The 20,439-nt window shown below is 41.0% G+C and overlaps 1 protein-coding gene across 1 annotated transcript in view; it reads right to left on the reverse strand.

Annotated features, from left to right (window-relative positions):
- Positions 1–507: 507 nt before the first annotated feature.
- Positions 508–20,439, reverse strand: part of nrg3b (neuregulin 3b) — a gene marked incomplete at its 5' end in the record, with an annotated part of 176,433 nt that continues 156,501 nt past the window's right edge. Inside the window, 5 exons of the mRNA XM_079213981.1 lie at positions 508–1,544; positions 4,716–4,898; positions 9,055–9,164; positions 14,226–14,352; positions 17,298–17,400. Of these exons, the coding sequence (XP_079070107.1) occupies positions 797–1,544; positions 4,716–4,898; positions 9,055–9,164; positions 14,226–14,352; positions 17,298–17,400 (1,271 nt within the window). The 3' untranslated portion in view covers positions 508–796. The remainder of the gene's footprint in view (positions 1,545–4,715; positions 4,899–9,054; positions 9,165–14,225; positions 14,353–17,297; positions 17,401–20,439) is intronic.

Raw genomic sequence — 20,439 nt, forward strand, 5'->3', positions numbered from 1 at the left:
AATACAGGAACACACACACACAAACCTGAAGAACAGCTAACTATATCTGAAACAAAAAAAAGCTTTACATAATTATGTGGATGTTTTCAGGTTTGAGGTATGAGGGAGAGCTAAAAAGGTGCAATATTAAATCCAGTACATGCTACAGGTGCCTGTTGCCATGGGGATGAAGGGAAACCCGAAATTAAATCCACCCTAACCTATATATAGGCATACTTTATGTCAGATGTGAGTTCATCATCCTTGGTATTTATATGGATTATTCAGTATCTAAAACACAAGCACAGACATTCTTCACATGTAATAAAAATAGATTGAAGCCCTTAATTAACACTGTTATCTTAGTCTTTATTTTGTCACAATTGTATGTCAAATATATATATACGTCTATATGACATATATTATATGACATATATAATTTCATTTCTTTACAATAGAGAAACAACATAGAGATGACACACTATTTTGGTTTCTAAGTAGAAGCTCCGTTTAAATAGTGGCATTTTTTTCAATACACTGTTTAAGTCAAGCTCCCACTCAAGTCATGGTTTTGTTTTCCTTATTGAGTCACATGTATTCACAATGTGTGTTTGTTTGTCTCTTTTTCTTTATAATTAGATGTCAGTATTTTTTTCTCTGCAGTTCAATCTGTTCATGTTCCATCAAAATCGACGGCCATCTGTTATTGGTCCGTGTGGCCTCACAGATGGTTCCACCTGCTAACCATCCTGTGCCACCAGCAAAGGTACACAGTTATTGGAAACGGTGTCTTTGACGCTTTACAGAGTTAATCCAATCAGCTTGCGGAGGGCCTGGCATAAGCGTTTCCAGTTCCTCTGCAGCTGGGCCCATTGCTGGCCAAGGAGAAGTTTGCGCCTCCGCACACGAGGGACGTCTGACCTTGGCACTGTCCCTGGCCTTCTTGTTGGCCGGCTGCCTTCGATCCTCTGGTCCCGCCGTCTGTGTGCAGAACTCTGGCTGAATACTGGACACAAGTCCCCTCTGACTCCTGCGCAGCACCAGCCTCGAGAGTGTTTGTGCCACCGCGGTGGATTTCGTTTTGAGACCCAGCCATGTTCATGGGGATGGAGAGGCTTTTCTGTTTTAATTCCTGTGCGAGTTCCACTGTAATTTCAAAGGAGCAGGGTGTTTGTGTGGAGCTGAGATTCTTCTCCGACCCCAGTGTAACGATGATGGTGGCAGGAAGGCTTACACTGCTGGGTGTCACATCAGGCGCCATCACAACACTCTCATAGGGTGAAGCGGGAGAACCGCTCCTGGGCATCGCTGTCTTCGCAGCCAACGCGGGGTGCCACTTGAGGAGCGCCCGTTGGTTCCGCTCGCTCACATCCACATTCTCGAGGTCACATGATTGGAGGGAAGGAATGATGGGCACAGATTTGGTGCGCAGGGAAGGTGGAAGGCAGGTTGTTCCCTTATCCAGACGGGTGCACGGGACCTCGGCCCATCCCTTCCTGGCCGCGAAGTGAGAGAGTGACGTCCTGCTGAGAAGGGCGCCGACCTTTCCGCTTGCAGAATCACACCTTGAGGCAGAAGAAAGAATAGAAATGGCAGTGTGAGAAAGAGAGACCAAGTCATTTAAATTGTGACCTTTTTGTCCGAGGCACTCATTTCTTTTTTGGTCTTTTGTGCTTTTTACTATTTCATTCCCCCCATTTGTCTGAGCAAAAAAAACATCTTGCATTGAGGAAAATATTATTTAGGTATTGTTCTTTTGTAATCTTGTGTAATTTTTTATAATCCTCAACATGAGCAGTCCATATTGTTGCTGTATGAACTGAAAAATCCCTTCTCTCTTGACTGCCTTATCAGAGATTTAAGGCTTTAGAAACACAACAGCTGGATGCCTGACCCCGGCCTGTGGGAGGATGTGGAACAATGTGTCTCCTTGAACATGTGTATTCTAATTTCGACTACATAGTCTTACGGAACACACCTAGTCCGACGGATTTATAATGGGATAATACTAGGGGCTAATGTGGGACTGTTCGTGGGTGTGAGAGTCTCAGCTTGTAAGTTTGCATGATGATGCATCTTTCCACCACGCACCTATGGGAGAATTATCATGAAACAGTGCCGACAAGCTTGAAAGGCATCATGTTCAGGATGAAAATAGAATGGGAGTGCAGGGAAACGTATCCAGAGTCAAGTGGGTACGATTGTATATGAGGTGAATGCGCACAAGAGTTAATATTGTTACTGAAGACTCAATTCACATTTAGAATCACCCTGGCAAAGCCTTAGGAGACAGCAAGTGTTATTGTCAGTCTTCGGAGACTGTTTGTAGCATAACCAAGTTTAAATAATTGAATTACTTTCCTTTTCCTCCCTCGGTATTAGAAGGGCAAATGCAAGCTGGAGGTAAAAAAACATATCTAAAAATAACTCCCGTAGCAAATTTGCAGACAATTCTGTCCTTATCTGTGATGGGTAAATATATGTTTTGACACTGGATAATGAAACTGACAATACTCTGCAGGGATTTGTTGTCACAAAATGGAACTGTTCTCATGTTTGTTTGCTGCTGTCGCCTCAAACACTTTCCACTGCACTCTGTGCCTCCATCTTTCCTTCACTGCGCTCATCATCTCTGCACAATCTCCCTTCTTTCCTCACCTACCCCTCTCTCATTCTCTCACTCTCCTTTCCACCTCCCATTTCTCATTTCCAGAGATGAGAGAGTGTATCCATGGCAACAAGGGAGAGGAGGGGGCTGAAGGAGGAGGAGGAGGAGGAGGAGGAGGAGGAGGAGGAGGAGGAGGGGGCTGTAAGCTCGGTAGCTTGTTGTTTAGCTGTTAAGTCGAGAAATACGTCATTTCAACCTCCTAAAGGCCAGCGAAAAATACTCAACTGATAGATCTGTGAGGGAATTATCAATGAATAATGAGATCTAAATTGTTTAACAAACACAATCTTATCCCAGAGAAGATGAGAAACCCTCAGCTCTTCTCCTAAACACTTGACAAAGCTGTGTTAGGTTACATTGCCTATAGCTTACAGATTTTGCCTTTGTGATTAAAAAAAGAGGTCTCATTAGATTCTTTACTAGTTTGTTTATTTGTCCTTCTGTGTGTGAACGCGAGTGTGTGTGTGTGTGTGTGTGTGTGTGTGTGTGTGTTCAGAGGGAAACGACTATGCTCCTGGAGGATCTCCCCGCACAACCATTTGAAAGAACTGCTGAGCTCCATGGAGCTTTGTTTAAAAATGTAAATTATGGAAATAGGTCACATAAAGAGTCTGGCAGCTTGCAGTGTATCTTACCAGCCACTGTAGCGCTCAATCAGGTTGGCATGCTAATAGAAACATTGCTTGGCACTTTTAAGTGTGTGGAATTCACGAGGGACACTACTGCTTTAACGACAGACGTTTCTGATAACAGTGCCATCGTTCAAGTTGCACACACTGACAGCAAATTAGGCTCTTCCTGAGTCGTATGCTAAATAGGACTGCCTTAAAGGCTTAAAGATGCTCTCTTCTGCATCCTTAAATAAATCCTAAAATACTTCAATGTTTTATTGTTACTAGTTTTAGAGAACTGCTTGACATTATGCATGAATCTACTTAGAAAAACAAGCATTTCAATCCACAGTGAAAGACATTTTCCAGCTAGCAATACATCTAATTTATAATCTGAAGATCTTTGACGCAAAAAGAAAAGTCTTAACTGAAAGACTTTGTCTCAACATGGATTATCTCCTCTCTACTTGAAGACATGAGGTGAACATCCCTCTTTGATAATAAATGTGTCTGAGTGGATTTCATTTCAAGCTTTTCTTTTGAACCTATGCCAGCAATGATCATCAGACTGTACTTTTAAAATGTGTAAGTTATTTTAAGCCCCCAGATAGCCAACTGGCGAGAGGTGGCTCTGCCAAAAGTCCCCCTGCTTCTAAAGCCTCCTGAAACAGCGCCAGTAGCTGTGCTTCACTGCTGATAGCCATGAAATAGGGCAGCAACTCGCTGTCCTCACTCGACATCAGGATGAGCACAAGGAGGAGAATTTAAGACGTGTCAATGCCTGAAATTAATTCTTTGCAATTTGTAGTCTTGTTCTATAAGGCTGCAGCCAACCAATATGACTTCATATCTAGCTTGTACACTATATACAATGTATATTTGTAATAGATATGTTAACCATAAAGCTTCTACATAATGCTCGAGCATTACCCAAAATAAAACCCATTCTGGACATCTTGAAATTCATGTGAACTCGTGCATCATCTGGTAATTAGCTTTGGCGCTGTTGTTGTAATTTCAACCCTGATAAAACCCTGCAGATAAATCACATCTTCATTCACAGCAACAACCCAGTGGCAAGTGGAGAGAGGATTACACACAGACTCATTTCCTGGACTTCCCCAGCACCATGATACTGTTGAGCAGTTGGGATCAAGTGTGTTCTCCAAATTAATTGTGACAGTCTCAGTTGAAGGAGGGCACCGCAGATCTCATTTATTTCCCTGGATCAGATTTCATGAAGCTAGTTCATGGATTTGGACTGCAAGCATTTCAGTGATAAACTCATTTCTTCCCAAATTATCCTTCTGCCACTCCAACCTAACCTCGGTTAGTCCGCGGGTCAGTGTCACTGAACCGGCTATTTGACATCCGCGTGGAAAGGGGCAAAGAGGATTTCCTCTTTGTGGATCAAACAAACACAACAAAACGATCGAAAGAGAAAGTCAGAGTTTCACCTTCTTATGGACTCCACGTCTGTTGGCTCATCCTCCTGCAAGTGTTTGTAGACGTGGCCGTTCCCTCTGGATCCATCCATGAGGTTTGTCGATATTTTGTGTTTCCCTCTGGAAATGGGTGGGGTCCTGAAGTAACTAGTCTCCCTCCGTTGTTGGGCAGGACTGAGTGAAAGGGAACTACTCCTGTAACCAGAAGGGAATAACACAGATTAAACTACTTGACAAAAGTTGCATGATTTCAAACAGCACTCACTAATTGTTTTATTGTATCAAATGTGTCTCATCTCCTGTGTGCATTGCTATGATAAACTGGACGGGATTGACCTTTCTGTTTGATGTTTGAATGGAAAAGAAGCATCACAGTTCACAATCGGTTGACTTAATGACCTTGGCTTTGAAGTGTAAGAATCAGACTGGTGTTGTGAAAAGAGTAATTTACCAATAAGCAATACAAATGACTAAATGAATAAATCATTTGTTATGGCACAGTCAAATAGGGAAAAATATACAACTTTGCAAGGCCGTACTTTAGCTAAATGCTAACATCAGTGACAAAGTTAACATCCTGATGGTTAGTAGGTAACATTTGCTTGGTTCACCAGTTTAGCCTGCTAGCATGCTAACATTTGCTAAATACCACTAAACACAAACTACTGCTGAGAATGATGGGAGTATCATTAGTTTTGCAGGTATTTGGTCACAAACCAAAGTCCTGGGGAAATAGATTTTTAGCTATTTATGGTGCTACATTAAAAGTCAGAGCATTAGCAAAGTCATTATAATTGATCCTCTAAAGACCTTGAATATCTTTTATGGCAATCCATCCAATGCTTTTAAGATTTTTCACTCACAACCACAAATGTCAAGCTCATGGTTGCTCTAGAGGAAAAGTCAAAGGATAACTCATCATGATCTGGGGGAATGAATGACCGTCGTTGCCACCCATGGTGCCACAAAGCTTTAATGGCTAAAAAGGCAAGTACTTCTGGGACACAACGCTGCTTGGATTAGTCTACATATTTGCGGAAGCTGAAGAGCCTTTTCTTCTTAGTATATGCTGGTACATACAAAAGGGAATATCCTGATATCCACATCAAAATGACCAGAATAGATTTCTATCATGCTGACATCAAGGATCTGTAGAAACTGTGCTTCTTGCCAAGACACACTGTTTTTAAATTGTTCTGTTGGTAGCAAGTGGTCAACTTCAAAGCAGATCCCTGCACGCTGCAGCAATAAAGACATGACATCTAATGTGAATCAAAGTTATACTGCACTATATTGCAGTCCCATGTGCATGTATATCATGCAAGAACAAACGACTCCCACAGCAGTGTGGATTTTCTGTTTCTATGAATACATTTCCGCAGTGTAGCCGCCTTGTCAATCATCGGCTCCTCTTTCATTTGTGAGAAAAAGGTCACTTGATTGTGTCAGTTTAAGTGAACCACAAAAACAATTTATAAAATGTTATTACTGCTTACTACTTTTTTAGCTTGTCCTTCAACTGAACTCCCAGATTCCCTTTAATTCAGGCAGTAAACTAGTCCAGTACACATCTGCTTATTAATTGATAGCTGACTGGACCCCTGTGCAAAACATATTCAACTATAATAATTCCCAAATGTACGAGGCTTTGGAACAATAAGCATGGCTAATGTGAGCCCTGGTCTTCGCTAGCATGAACGTTCGCATTGACTGATGTTGGAAAATGTTTATATGAATAAAGCTGAATTATGTCATTTTTATTCGCTATTAGCATGCTGATTTTTTAATTAGGATTAACTGAAAGCTGGGAAAAAAATCAAATATGATTTTGTGAACAAAATCACCAAGCTGTTGTAATTATTGAATGTTAAAGGTCTAAAATTGAAAGGCAGCTGCTTATCTCTACAATTAAAAAAAAAAGTACAACCTCCTGATGTTAAATGGGTAAGACTGGCTGTGAGAGTAATCCAGCACGTATTTCATTAAGTTCTTCTGTGTCTGTGCCTCTTTTGGATATAAGAGAGAGAGAGGCAGAAAACACTGGGAGACAGAGGAGGACACGTGGCAAGAATAAACACCCTTCCCCACAGAACCAGCAGGACACAACGACACAGCGCTTCTAATATATGCATGTGTTCACTGATTCAATTTGAGAATATTGATTAGCCTACAATTTTTTTATAATCCAATCATGACAAAGGAATCTGTGGATTGATCAAATCCCAACAATAGCACAAATGACAACAATGATTGACTACTGGCGGTGTGATGATTATACATTGACTCGGACGGTGTTATTTCCATCAGATTTTGCTGGCAAAGCAACCTCGCAAGTATGCTTGAGAACAGGCGGAACAGAAGGAGCTGTGCTGGTCACTTTATTCCGAACTTATCCAAATTGGAAATGATTGGTTCAAAATGATGGATTTGTTCATTTTCCCCCACTGACATGTGTACAACAAACACTATGCAACAGAGAGAGAACGTGCTAATTCATAAACACCAGCCGCATGGCTTTAGGGATGTCTGTCTTTGGTCCTGACTGATTTATCTTTTACAGACATTCATTCTACAGATTTGAATGATCCCCTGGCCTTTCCTCTAGCGCCACCATGAGGTCAAGCATTTGATTTGAAGTTAACCGAGGGTCAAGGTCATCTACAATGTCCCACCTGGAGAAATTACCACCAATAATGGCCAAATACCACCAAAACACCTGTTCCCATCAGCCGAAGATGTCCTTTTTGTATAGTGCTAATTAACTAAAGTTAGCATTCCAAAACACTAAACCCCAATGGTGAACAAGATAAACATTAAATCTGCAAAACAACAGGATGTGAGGATGTCATTTGCATCATCTTTTTCTCATACATGTGTGATATATATCCATGTGATGTTTACATTGTTTTCACAAAATCCCAGTTCAACAGATAAGCTGTGCATTCAAGCATGCGAATCAATCTGCACATGCTCATACCCAGTGCTAAATGCTATGATACCCAGTTAACCTTTTGCAGCAATATTGATGGGACATATTGACATGCTTTTATGGAGCATTTCTCCCGATAGCTTCAAATGTGGTCCACTTCTCTCAGGTCAATAGCTGAAAGCATCTCAACATCATCCATCATAGTCAAGTTCTCTTCTGCCTCCTTTGAGAACAAGCTGAACACATGATTGACTGTCAGCTGCACTCCGTGAAGCACCTGCATGGCACTGTGGAGAATAAAAAGCCAGGATGAGTTGGCACCAGCCCCGCAGCCACACATGACAACCTTTTGAAAAACCTTTCCTTCTGCGACACAGCAGCGGCACAAAACGCAGAGAATTTGTGAACATAGTCAACCAGACATATGAAAAAACTCCCTCTGCCCTTGCACACACACAACCTCTCAAGTCCTTATTACCTCTGCTAACATGGCTTTATTTAATCCCTGTACATCCTGACAGTACTGGATCTCCTCACTACATCACGGCTAGTTTGTCCAATGCGTACAGCAGTGTATTGTGACTTCAACTAAATGTGTGAAGCCTTATGCACAGCCTGCTCTCTTATTCAGAGTGGCTTCCAAGGCGGCTGAACACCATAAGATCAAATGAAAAGGTAGACATCCATCTTGGAGATTTACCAACAATAAGTGTAATAGGTGCAAAGGGAAAAACATTTTGTCTGAAACGACTTATTGCACGATGTGTGGCTGAATGTCATTCACTGTCATAGCGTGCCTGCACCCGTATCATCAAAGCAAATGAAGCTTTTCTGTAAACATCCAAGCTGAGGCCATTGTAACACGCAGCACGCTCTACACCCACAGCCCCGTGTTGTTCCTTTTGTTGAATCTTCTGTCACTTAAAGGATGGCATGAAAGGAATTTGGTTGAACCAATGTTTAACTCTGCACATTAAACAGAGGACGTCTCCTCTTCCCTATCAGTGTGCAAAAAGTCACTTCTGCCTGAGCACACATTTAATCACTTTGCACAATTTACTGGACATGCCATGTAAATATAGACATCTTCATTTCCAGCTATTTCGAGAGACGGTAATTCATTTAATTAACCTAGCCAAACCAATAATCCTATAAAACGTCAGATTCAAACTAAGGATATGCACACAGGCAAAGCTTATAGTGTTGACAGTGTATCCAAGATGTATATGAACATAGTGGCCCCAAATTATAATCACCATAAATCTTTCTAGCAATTTCACAAATGATCTGTTTATTATTTGGAGGTCTATATTTGCTACCGTATTGCAGGGTGATTACATTTCTCACTTGGCTGCCTCTCATATCTGGATATGATGAACGATACGATATGAGACAGGATATAAGAGGATGTCACATTGTCACCTGAAGCGTTTCCCTTTAGACAGCGCTCTGCTGAGAATAGGTGGGGCTACTGTTGATGTGCCTGGTGCCATGCTGCTGCCCTTAACAGATGATCCGTGAGAACGGCAGCTCTGCAAAAAAGGAAGAAGAACAGTGCGTACAGTGAGCCGTAAAACATGGTAATTGTGGCTTTAGGATGTATCTCCATTATCATCCTAGAGCTGTGAAAAAGACACACACATGAAGCTCTTTTATTAGGGCTTAGCTTGGATTCATTTGTTATATAATGATCAAAATCAAAAACAAGATGGTCAGGAAATAAGATTAGGGTATAATACATAATGCAAGGGATACTGTTTGTGGTCCCCACTCAGGTTTAAGTCCCCAGTCAGGTTGAGGATGTTCTCTCACTGATGTATCCCCCTTAGTGTGGCAGAGTGTCCTTAATTACACTTTACATTCTAAACTGCAGATTAGGAGGGGACGCTTTGTGAATAAACTCCACCATGGCCCTTGTAACACTCCCGCTGCACTAAAGAATTAATCCCACACAAGATTATATTAATGGTTTCCTAAAGAATTTCCCCCCTCAATTCTTTCCCTTTATTCTTATCAGAATTAACGCCATTATCTTACAACAGGCCCCAGACAGAGCTCTGGCACAGCGGCCATGGATGCCCCAATAACCCCCTGTGAGGCACTAAGTCATGAGATAATTCTGTTATTCCAGTTACAGTACTTCCTGCGCTGGCCTTTCTCTCCTTCTGATTTTACATCATTAAAGCAACTGCATGTGACTTGGAGCCAGCTCAGGGTGCTCACGCCTGATAAGCCTCTTTTTCTCCCTTACAGCCTTGACTCCCAGAGGGAGCTGTTACTGCTGTTCACCAGTTGTGCAAGAAAATAGGATCATTTTTGGCCACCCTCTCATATACCCTGTAGGAAGGCCTCACTTTCTGGAACAATTACTGTGGCAAACTTTCCCAGAGGATGATATCGATGTCAGGGGATAGAATAAATACTTTGTGGCAGACAATGGCAGACCTGCATGCCGTAACCCATTTCGCTTGTTCCCTCCTATCTCACTTTTGCCTTGTGTTATGCCTCTTGTGAAAGCCTTGGATAAACACAGAGCAATGTGGATTTATTTCAAGGGGAAACAGAGGGAAAACACAGAAAAATCCATCAATATGTTGACTATCAACTACATAACAAGGACAAAAGCAAACCTATGCATTCAGAGCAGCACTAATCCTCCTTGGATTACCATCAAATCACATGTCTTGAACTCTGCATAATGGGATATTTGACCATTCTTCATGAAGGACATTGCTTGGGCGAGCGGCAGAACCAACCACATGTAGTTTACTGCTCGAACAGAGCAATGTGTCAACGTGACCACCTTGATAGCAAACACAATTTTGGCTCTACAAGACCAAAATGTTAATCACTTGTTTTAGAATTATGCACTGACATGAACATTAGCATGGAGTTTGTAACTCTTGACAGCATTATTAATGTTCAAGCTGCACTGGTCTGTCCTTTTATTAATCTTGGAGCTACCTGCGGAAGCTTCTGTCACAACACTAACTGAACAAGTTGCTAATATTCGTGCCCCATTTACTGTTCATGGCACCCTGATTAATTCTCAGATGGGACTGGACCTTTTTCTGAAGCTACGGTATGATAAAAACAAAACCTCATCTTAAAGAGACAGGGTGCACATGAACCTCAGCTTGTTGGACATATTTCAAACGTTCTCTTAATTTGAAAATACTCTAAAGGAGAGCAGGATGTCAATTTTCGTACCTTAAATGTTGTTCACTGTCTTGTAGAAGAGGACACTGTCTCTGTGAGACCACATGAGTTCAGAGTATTGTAAAATTGACTTTGGTGTAACAGAACACAGCTCTGTGGCACAGCAGAGCTTTTATTAAAATACATTTCTGTAGATTTACGTACACAAAGCTCTGTTCTGTGGCCCTTATATTCTCTACAGCCATGAAGTATTTATACAGCCTTGCCTCGTTCCTGAGGGTTACGCAGTCTCTTCTTAGAGTACGACTAGTTAGTTACCCCCAGCTTCAGGCTGAAGGGAATTGAGTTTTTCTGGTCTTGTCTTCCCAGCCTGTGTGGCCCTATTCCTTCATGTTGGTGCATGTCTGTTTCAGTGCACTGTGTCCCATGGGTGCGTAACCCATCTCTTTTTATTTGAGACACACTCTTATTGCCACATATGTGTTGATTTAATTATCAGAGGCCTGGGAGGCATTTTACTTATTTAATTACATTTACATTCATTTTTTGGTTTCGTTTCCCTTTAAAGTGTCTTGAAACAAGTCATACTGTCCTATATGACTCATATATACTGTAAGTATTTATAGTTAAGTGCAGGAGAGTGTGGAGTCCATGGGGCTATTCACATTCAGAATCACAGATGGAGAGAACATATGCACAGGAATTTTTCCAGATGTGCAAATATACATAGGTATTTGCAATGACAGATGGAAGAGACAAACATAAATATAGACACATGTTGCATGAGTCAGGGCAGGTGTGCAAAGAAGTCAGACGTAATAGTTGAGGGCTGTGAAGTACACACAGTGTAGAGGCAGGGCAGTTGCCCAGGTGTCTATTTTAAAAGGGTGCCAAGGGTTTAGTAACGTGATTTGGCTCAGACCTTTCTGCAGAAAATGTTGTGTAACAATGATGTCAGCATTTATTGTAGACGTCTTTGCATTGCTACTCAGCAAACCTTGGGAGAAAGCGTCTTGGTCTGTAACACCTGAGTTCAGGGAGTCGACATGTTTTTGGGGAGGTTAAATATACTCGAGTGGCGCCTCAGTTTATCATAGAGAGGAAACGGGAGACACTGACCAAAATGGACTTCAGTTTCATCGTCTCCTCTGCACCTGCCTCGACAGAGCCAGCCTGTTTTCACAGCTCACTGCGCTCATCCTCCACCTTACTGCCTCAAACGCACACTGAAGGAAACCACTGATGCCAAATTCTTATGCAGCGAATATTTCGAGCCTCTTTAAGAACACTCTGCTCTGTTCTCCCTCGTAGAGTTTTTTTTCTTTCTTTTTTTCTCATTTTGTCAGTCTAACTCAATCTTTAAATAAAACCTAGAGAACTTGTAGGACTGCACCACCCACAGCACATGTCCTCTCCCTAGATGGTTGCAAGCTGAGGGAGTGGGTGGAGAGAAGCAGTGGTCTGGGGTTGCTGTCAAATCTGTGGAAAAATAGGGTTTTGCTTGTTAATCTTTTCCTGGTCGGTTCAGCTCATGCCCCCTCCTGAGTGTTTATAGCCAGTGATCTCTAACGTCCCACCTTAAGCTTCCTTCCCACTGTTCTATTGTGGTTTCTGTGTGGTGGTGTTATTGCTGTCTTTTATTTGTCTTTGCCTTCCTCTTGGCCTCCTCCCTGTGTCCAGCTCCAAAAGCATTTTGTGGCTGGATACAAGGCATCCCTTCATGCTGAGCTCTCATACCTTCCTGTTACCACATTCTCATCGTCATGTTGTTCATATAATAGCCTGCTATTGTGCTACGAGACGATAGGCCTGCAACCGACTGAAATGCATTAAACTGGACTCCGATGTTTTTGTGTTAGGATTGTGTCTATCTTGTCTGTGCAGTATATACGTTTTGTATTGTGTTGCATCCTATTTGAAAGTCATTTGAATTTGAGTTCATTTAGTTAACACAGCTTAATAGCAACAACATTTACATCGAATGTAGTACGACTAGTTTGCTGTCAAGCGCTCAAAGCCCTAATTTGTACCGCAGGTCCGTGGGTGGGGCCGGCTTGAGGGGTGTTTGTTTCAGTGGGTGACAATAGACGCCGTTGCATTATTAAATAGATTCAGTACAGGCTTCATTTGGGAATGCAGAAATGACAGAACAAGGCTGAACTTGAATGAGGAATTTCAGGCAACAACAAATACATTTGTGTCTAAGACAAAAACTTGTTGGTTATCAAACAGACGTTCCACCCTCTTTTCTCCTTGACATATTTAAGTGAGTCATGCAAATTGCAGAAGTTCTTCAGTATTTATTTATATTCTTGCAAACTGTGAGGGTCAGTAACACCTGGAGATTTCCACATCTATAAAGAGCAGGTAAACATTAGCATATGCATATGATAGGAAATCAGTAATGCGTGTAACTTCCTCAAACAGTGAAAATAAGGTGCACACCAAAGGACAACAAAAACAATATATAGCATCGTATTAATAATATAAAATGTGCACACACTATGTGACAGTTATTCTAACACCAAACAAAGAGGTCACAGAAAAGTGCTAATGCACTATAGTAATTGCATTCCTTTAAGGAGTTCATAAGTTTGCATTAGGCTGCAATTACCTTGGGATTCTGTGGACACATCCGCCTGATCTGTGTCATCTACATCCACCATGTGCACTGTTATGCATGTCTGGGTCAGTTTCCTCTCTGCCATTGCAGGCTGTGCTGGCTTTTAATTCATTTCAAGCTACTTCGACACCCTGGCATTTCTTTTCACTTAAACCAAAGGTTTGTCTGTGGTATTTTTCATTGTGAGAAATAGCTGCCAAAATTAGACTTTTCTCCTTGGGCTCGTACCATTTCTCTCCGAAAAGTTTCAGTGTTGTGTTTCTTCATTAATCCATACTGTAATCACGCAACTTTTTTTTCTTTTCATTTCCTGAGCTGAGTTGAGGGTTAAAAATGGCAGTAGAAGGAATTTATATTTGCATACAGCAAGTGAATGCAACAAAAATAAAGTTTTGCCATTCTCAGGAGTAAAATATCACTAGTAAAGTGCCATTTAACAATATTTGTCTACTATGCAGTTTTGATGCTGTGCTTGCATTGTGAGTTCAGGACCCGCTACACACCATGGATCAGAATTTCTAATCTGCAGTTTGTCACAGGAAACTGTCATTGTGAACATGACAAGGAGATCTTTCCTGTTTAACACATGATGCATTTATTTGAAACTCTAAATTCTCTCAGCCCGTCAGATATGAGTGTGAACAAAAGGCTTCAGCCAGTAGAGAGATTTATTAAGACTCACATCCTACATCATCCTGTCAAATACTCTAAACTCTGTTTTTAGAGAAGTACTATGCATATTAAGATGAAAATTATCATAATGATGATAAAGATATAACTGGAAATAAATCAATACTAGGTAAAGACTTACCTTTTGGAGTTGAAGGCTGTATTGGAGCCTGGGAGTCGATTTGGACATGAGGCCAGAGGCGTTCACACTGCAGTCCCTCAGGCTGCGGCTCTCAGAGAAATGAGCCTGGAGTTTTTCCCTGTGTCTTCTGTGGAGGAATGCAGGTGTGGGGAGAAAGAGAGAGATTGCAATATCACGATTAAAATGGGTAGAGGTAATCCAGGACACAAGACGTTTTTTTTTTTTTTTTTACAATTAAGACTGTAATTTAAGGTTACAATGAAAGAAGAAGAAGAAAAAAAGATCATGGTGGTGTGCTCCACTATGAAGTCTTGATTAGCAATTTGCCTCATGCATTCTTTCTAATGATAACACACTCTGATTGCAGTTTTTAGTCCAGTCGTTGATTTCCATGACTCACTTTTATGGGTTCTTTATACACCCATGTAACAGCGAGGTCGGTGATCATATGATTATTGATATAATACCCTTTCTTTCTTGACACACTTTACTGTACATGTGTAAAAACAGCCACACACATACATTCATTCCTACATTATAGTGGACGATCACACTACACCAACCAGCATCGGTAAAGAATATTTACTTTTACAGTCTTTTTCTCACATACTGATGTAAAGTTTGACAATGAACGGATATAGAATTTCACAAAAGAAAAAAAAAACACAGCGGATATCTAATAACATTTGTAAAATGTTGTTAAAGCAGCTAAAGATCATTAGCATCACATATGGCCATTTTCTTCCAGAGCTGTAATTGAAGGTTTGATGGTGGTGAAAAGTGCTCACACTGGTTGCAAAAATAGCATCAGGAGGAAAGATGTCTTGCACAACAGAAAATTTAATTAGGGAAATGTACCGTGAAACGTCCATTACATGCCTTTGTGATAATTTCCGGGCAAAATGAACGATTTTACAGAAATACCTTCACAGAGAGTTTTAAACTTAAACTTTACAAACAAAGACTACAAAGAACTTTTCTGGTTGGATGTTTTAATGGAGAGATAATGTGCATGTTTAATCCAAAGCTGCAAAGTGAACATGTCACATTAATGGTTAATTTATCCATGTGCATCTGGTGACTTCAGCAGACTTTTCAGTTTCGTAAATAGCTTACTTTTTTTTGTCAGCTGCACAATATTATTGCTTAAATCGTTTCCAATCTTCACCATAAAAAGGCTCTCATGAAAAAAACTAAAAAGTGAATCAGACAAGCAAAACGGCATTTTTTAGCAGAGCTAAATATAAAGTATGACAGTGTTCTTTCATTTTGGATTAAACTTTGATTAGATTATAAATTAATTGATGCCTCAGTTATTTAAATGTTAATTCATCATTAAATGTTCATCCTTAAATACGAGGTTGGTAAACTCTCTGCAGCAGAGGCTTCAAGCTAAAAGCCTCTGGAGTAAATGCCATGCCGTTTGGCCACCGCCGAGGCCCGCCCAATGTGTTTATTGTGTTTAACCCTTCTTGTGATTTGTATGCTTGATAGGATGCAATTGGTTCTCTCCTGCTGAGGCGTAGCTCATGTCCGACTGTCGAGTGGAGTGCCACCTGGAAATTTGGGTACGTATGGTTCAAATGGACAGCTCGACAGGCGGCTGATATTCAGACGAGCCTCTTGGCTAAATAACAGAGCTAACAGTTAATGTACCGAGGATGCATTTAGTTACATTATGATACCTTCAAGCTCTAGGTCTAAGTGCCTCTTTTTGTCATTGTTTCAGAGCTATTGTTAATTGTGAAATGCGCTCTGTGATTAGTTATTGAGGCACTCTGTAGCTACCAGGGGACAGGGCCTGTTTTTTTATCACTAATTGCACACATTCAGATGTTCTGTAATTTAGAGACACAGGGTGCAATGTGCTGTATTGAACTGTGTTCCTTTCACTTCTTAACAATACTGTCCAGTCGTGAGGTTTTTATTTAGTTAGTCAGTTACATAGCTTTTATTTTAAGAATCCTCTTTTTGATATACTTATAAATAACCCCCATAAGCCCCTTTCCTTTGTAGTTTGCCTCCATTTTTGTTTTTATGTGTTATCTAAGCTGCTTAAAATTATATAATAACTTGAATTTTAACATCTTTATGTTGCCTCCCGTTCCTTTTACAAGCTGGGTTGCAACACATGGTGATAAGTTAAAACAAGCAAATGAGTAAAGTGGTTGAACTCATCCAGAGTGATATGTAACCCTTCAGTACCTGCCTTATTGCAACATTTTATAACCACACATAATTAACAAGTCTTTGATTTTCATTTGGTTAGGAATTTAAAGATGTATAAGTAAGCCTCTCATCTCTAACTCCTCTGTATAGAGTTCAAACACTATCATGAAGGAACTACTGGGTATTCTTCTCTGTGAAGTACTAATACAAATGACATGTAATGTCTTTACTGAAGAGCAGAATACAATTAGGTTTATTGCAGGAGAAGCTATACTGTCAAACAACATTTTGGGAAAAGGAATTCAATTTAAAAAGGAGTCTGGGTTTGTATAATTTCCTGTTCATTTATTTTACCGCTGAGCCTGGACTCTCCGGTCTCGCTGACCGAAAGGCGCTGCACTTCTTATAGCGCTGCAGGGATGAAAATAAAACCCATATTTGTTTATCAAGACCAATTCAAACAAGCCAAACTACATTAACTCCCTCTTAACTCTGCCATTACCTTCACTTTGTCTACATTGCTTTTCATTTTTTCTTCCCTGAAATGAGAAATGGTAAGTTTTCATGTGGCCTGGCACCTCTCTTATCCAGTCGTGAACACGTACACACGTGCTTAGGGTCTAATGTTTTTAGTATTTGCTCTAGCTCTTGCCTCATCTGTGTATTTTCTGTGTTAAGCATTTTGTGACACACCTGCTTGCTAAAACCACTTTACAAATAAATCTTACATGAGTATCTGTCCCAAATGCGTCCTCTACAATTTAGATCTGAAGCCCTGATAAAACATCCTCTAGCTAACTCACACTTAGAATTTCATTGGGCTCCACGCCATGATAGTAAAGTGCTCTTTCTGCACAGCCGGGGGCATACTCTACTAATGTGGTGCTGGCTTGCATCACTCACTTGTTGCGGCGGTAGAGAGCCATACACGCCACTCCAAGAAGACAGATCCCTGAGGCAATGCTGAAGATGGACAGCACCTGCCTCTGGTAAGTGTCACCACTCTCTGCAGAGGAGAGAATACAGTTCAGGCCATTGAATTTCTATCGTGACACAAAGAATATGAGCTGTGGCTGTGATGGAGCAAGGAGAAAGAAATTAATTAACATACTGCGCTCACGCAAACAGCGGATGGACATACACACACAGACATCCACCCAGAATCGGCATTAGCATAAAGCGACCAATGCTGCTTGTCAGTAAATGTCAGTGTTTGAGCACGGGATAGGGACATGGCAGACACAGGCAGGGCTCGGTGACATGTGCTAAGTGAAGTGTGATAATCATTTCGTTCAGAAAACCCCAGCAGGCAACACGATGGACTGTCTGCACAGTAGGGGCCACGGCGAGCGCGTGTGTGCATGCGTGCGTTTACTGTATGTGTGTCAGCATTCAGAGACTGATGGCGACAGGGAATTAGCAGCAAATGTATGCTCCCGGAGTTTCTTGTCAGACCCCTGCACATCAACAGCAGAGGCTTAAGGTCACAAGCAACTGGGACAAGCAGCAGTTGATCCTCGCAGATATCTGTCTGACAGAGCAGCTGGATTGTGGAGCTGCATTACTTACCATAGGGTGAAGGTGGGACATGCACTGGCTTCTCAGAAACAACTTGCCTCGTGGTCTAAAACCTGCAACTCTTACGTATGTGACTAATCCACTGTAGAGAGTTGGAAACTTCTATGTCTCACTGTCTTTCATGACCTTCAACACAACCTCCTGTGACATTACTCAATCAATCACAAACAATAAATCCCCTTGTGTTTGATCTCACCACCTTGACAACAGCAAGGTGAAGTGCAGAAAACATCCCCACAACCTATTTGTGACCTTTGAGGGCTTGTCTGTGGCTTTTGATGCTGTCAGAGAACTGTCCAGGGAGGTCTTCCTCATCCCTTCTTGTCTACCCTGGTTCATCAACTTCCTCTAACTCTTGTTTTAAGGGCACAGTTGAATAGCCTCTTACACTGGAGTGCAACCAAGCACACTGTTTTCACCATTTTCCCCTCTATTTTCTTCCTCTGCATTACATCAGTGCTGCATCAACACATTTGAGGGCTGGTATAGTGTAACTGAGTTCACACTGGAGGGAAACCTTTTTTATATTAGAATGCTTCTGGCAAAAGATGAAGATAAGATTTGAACATGTCCTGGAGTCACAATATGTGGAGATATAGAGTCTGTACTGCCCACTCAGCTCCTGTGAAAAGAGGCAGGACGGTTGGAATTAAAATAGAGCCAATGTAAAGAAATGCTGCAGGGGCGGTCAGCTGTGACACCCTATTGCTTATTTAACACTGGGATAATGACAAACGGCTTTGTGGATCATTTTGGTCATACTTTAGGTGCATTCATTTGGCAAATAATTGGCTTAAAGTATTACATTTCAAAGTTGAGTTGGTTTGGCTGGCATGTTATTACCTGGAAAGGAGCAATTTGTAGTGTGACTAACTAGTTTAGTTAGTTTACGTTGTGCATTACCTGACAGGTACTAGATTTGAGATATTGACACCAATATTGATATTTAAGGATAATGAAAATTGGATAATATCTAAATATAGACACGCAGATTTGTGCATTTTCCATCAAATACAGTTAAAAAAGAGTTGTGGTAAAGATGTTTGCGGCAACTAATTTTCGTAAGTTACTTTAAGTATAAAATTAGTTAATTTTATACAGTACATCTTATAAATTAAATCATCAATCATAAAATATTTTTTAGTATAAATACTGAACATAAGCAAAAATATACTAACTTAAAGTACGAGAAATTAAGGCAAAATGGTACACCTAAGAATGCAGCTGATAAACATTTTCTACTGCAATTTATTGAACTGAAATTGCTATGTATATCTGCCAACATATGGTGATATTTATAACTATAATAAGTATCATGGCCGATAATATCAGCCCTTGGATATATCTGTCAGGTTCTTTTGTGCATAATAGAACATAGTAGGGCAAATCGCATATTTGATAATAGTATTTTCATACTTTACAATAGTGATTCAGATTCTTGAGCTACCCTGTCATTTCTCTGGGACACAGCAGGGAATGTCTTCCTGCTGCACTTTACAAACAAACAACAGCAGTTGCCTCAGTTTATAAGGAATCTGTGACTTCTCTGTATCCCTGTAAACCCTGCAGTCTTTAACCATCAGTGAAATGACCTCGACGGTTCCATCTTTGAAACATATGGGGACTCTGCTTTCTTGCTGCCACATCATCAGTGCTCATGTGCGGCACCACCTGAGACGAGCTTTTGCCTTTTTTTAGAGAGATGGCACAGGCCTTTCTAAAATCGGAACATACAAACAGCTGTCTACAAAGCTCTGCTGAATGGCTGCGAGGAAAAACCAACATGCAGTCTCTATATAAAACCATTACAGGGCTTTCATGCCCGATGCCTACGAGGCATTCTTGAAATTAGATGCAAGAGCATGTTGGGAAACGGAACTAACTGAGCAGCCTCAGCTACATCGGCTAAGCCATGTCATATTGACACGAGGACAACACAATCCCATATGGGCAGCTATGCCATAGCAACCACACTACACATGGCCAGAAAAACATGCTACGATGAAGAGCATGTCAAAGTATCCATGACGAAATGGGGAGGGGTATTCAGCCTGAAATACATCAGGGCAAGCGAACTAGGGAGACTACAGTGCTTCAGCAGCTGGGCCCAAAACAATTACAAAAAGACAAGATTATTTAGAGCATAATCCCACTTCAACCAGAGCTTTGCTGTATTCTGACTGACGGTCTCAGATGTCACATATTGGACTATAATGGCTATCAAAAGATGCATTTCTAAAGCAGAAGAGGAAGTCATAATAGAACACAATGAATAAGCAAATGAGCATGCACAGTGCTTTTCATAGCCGGAAAAACGACCTGCTCTTCTGTCTGTCATCTGTCCAGCTATCAATCGATCAATCCTTTTCTCATTTTCTCTAATGCATCTGCCCACCTGCAGGAGCATTCTGGACTAATTTAGTCCTCAGATTAAAATCACTGAACTGGGGAATGTTGTGTGCAGGGC

This window comes from Taurulus bubalis (assembly GCF_910589615.1).
Source record: "Taurulus bubalis genome assembly, chromosome: 2".
NCBI lineage: Eukaryota > Metazoa > Chordata > Actinopteri > Perciformes > Cottidae > Taurulus > Taurulus bubalis.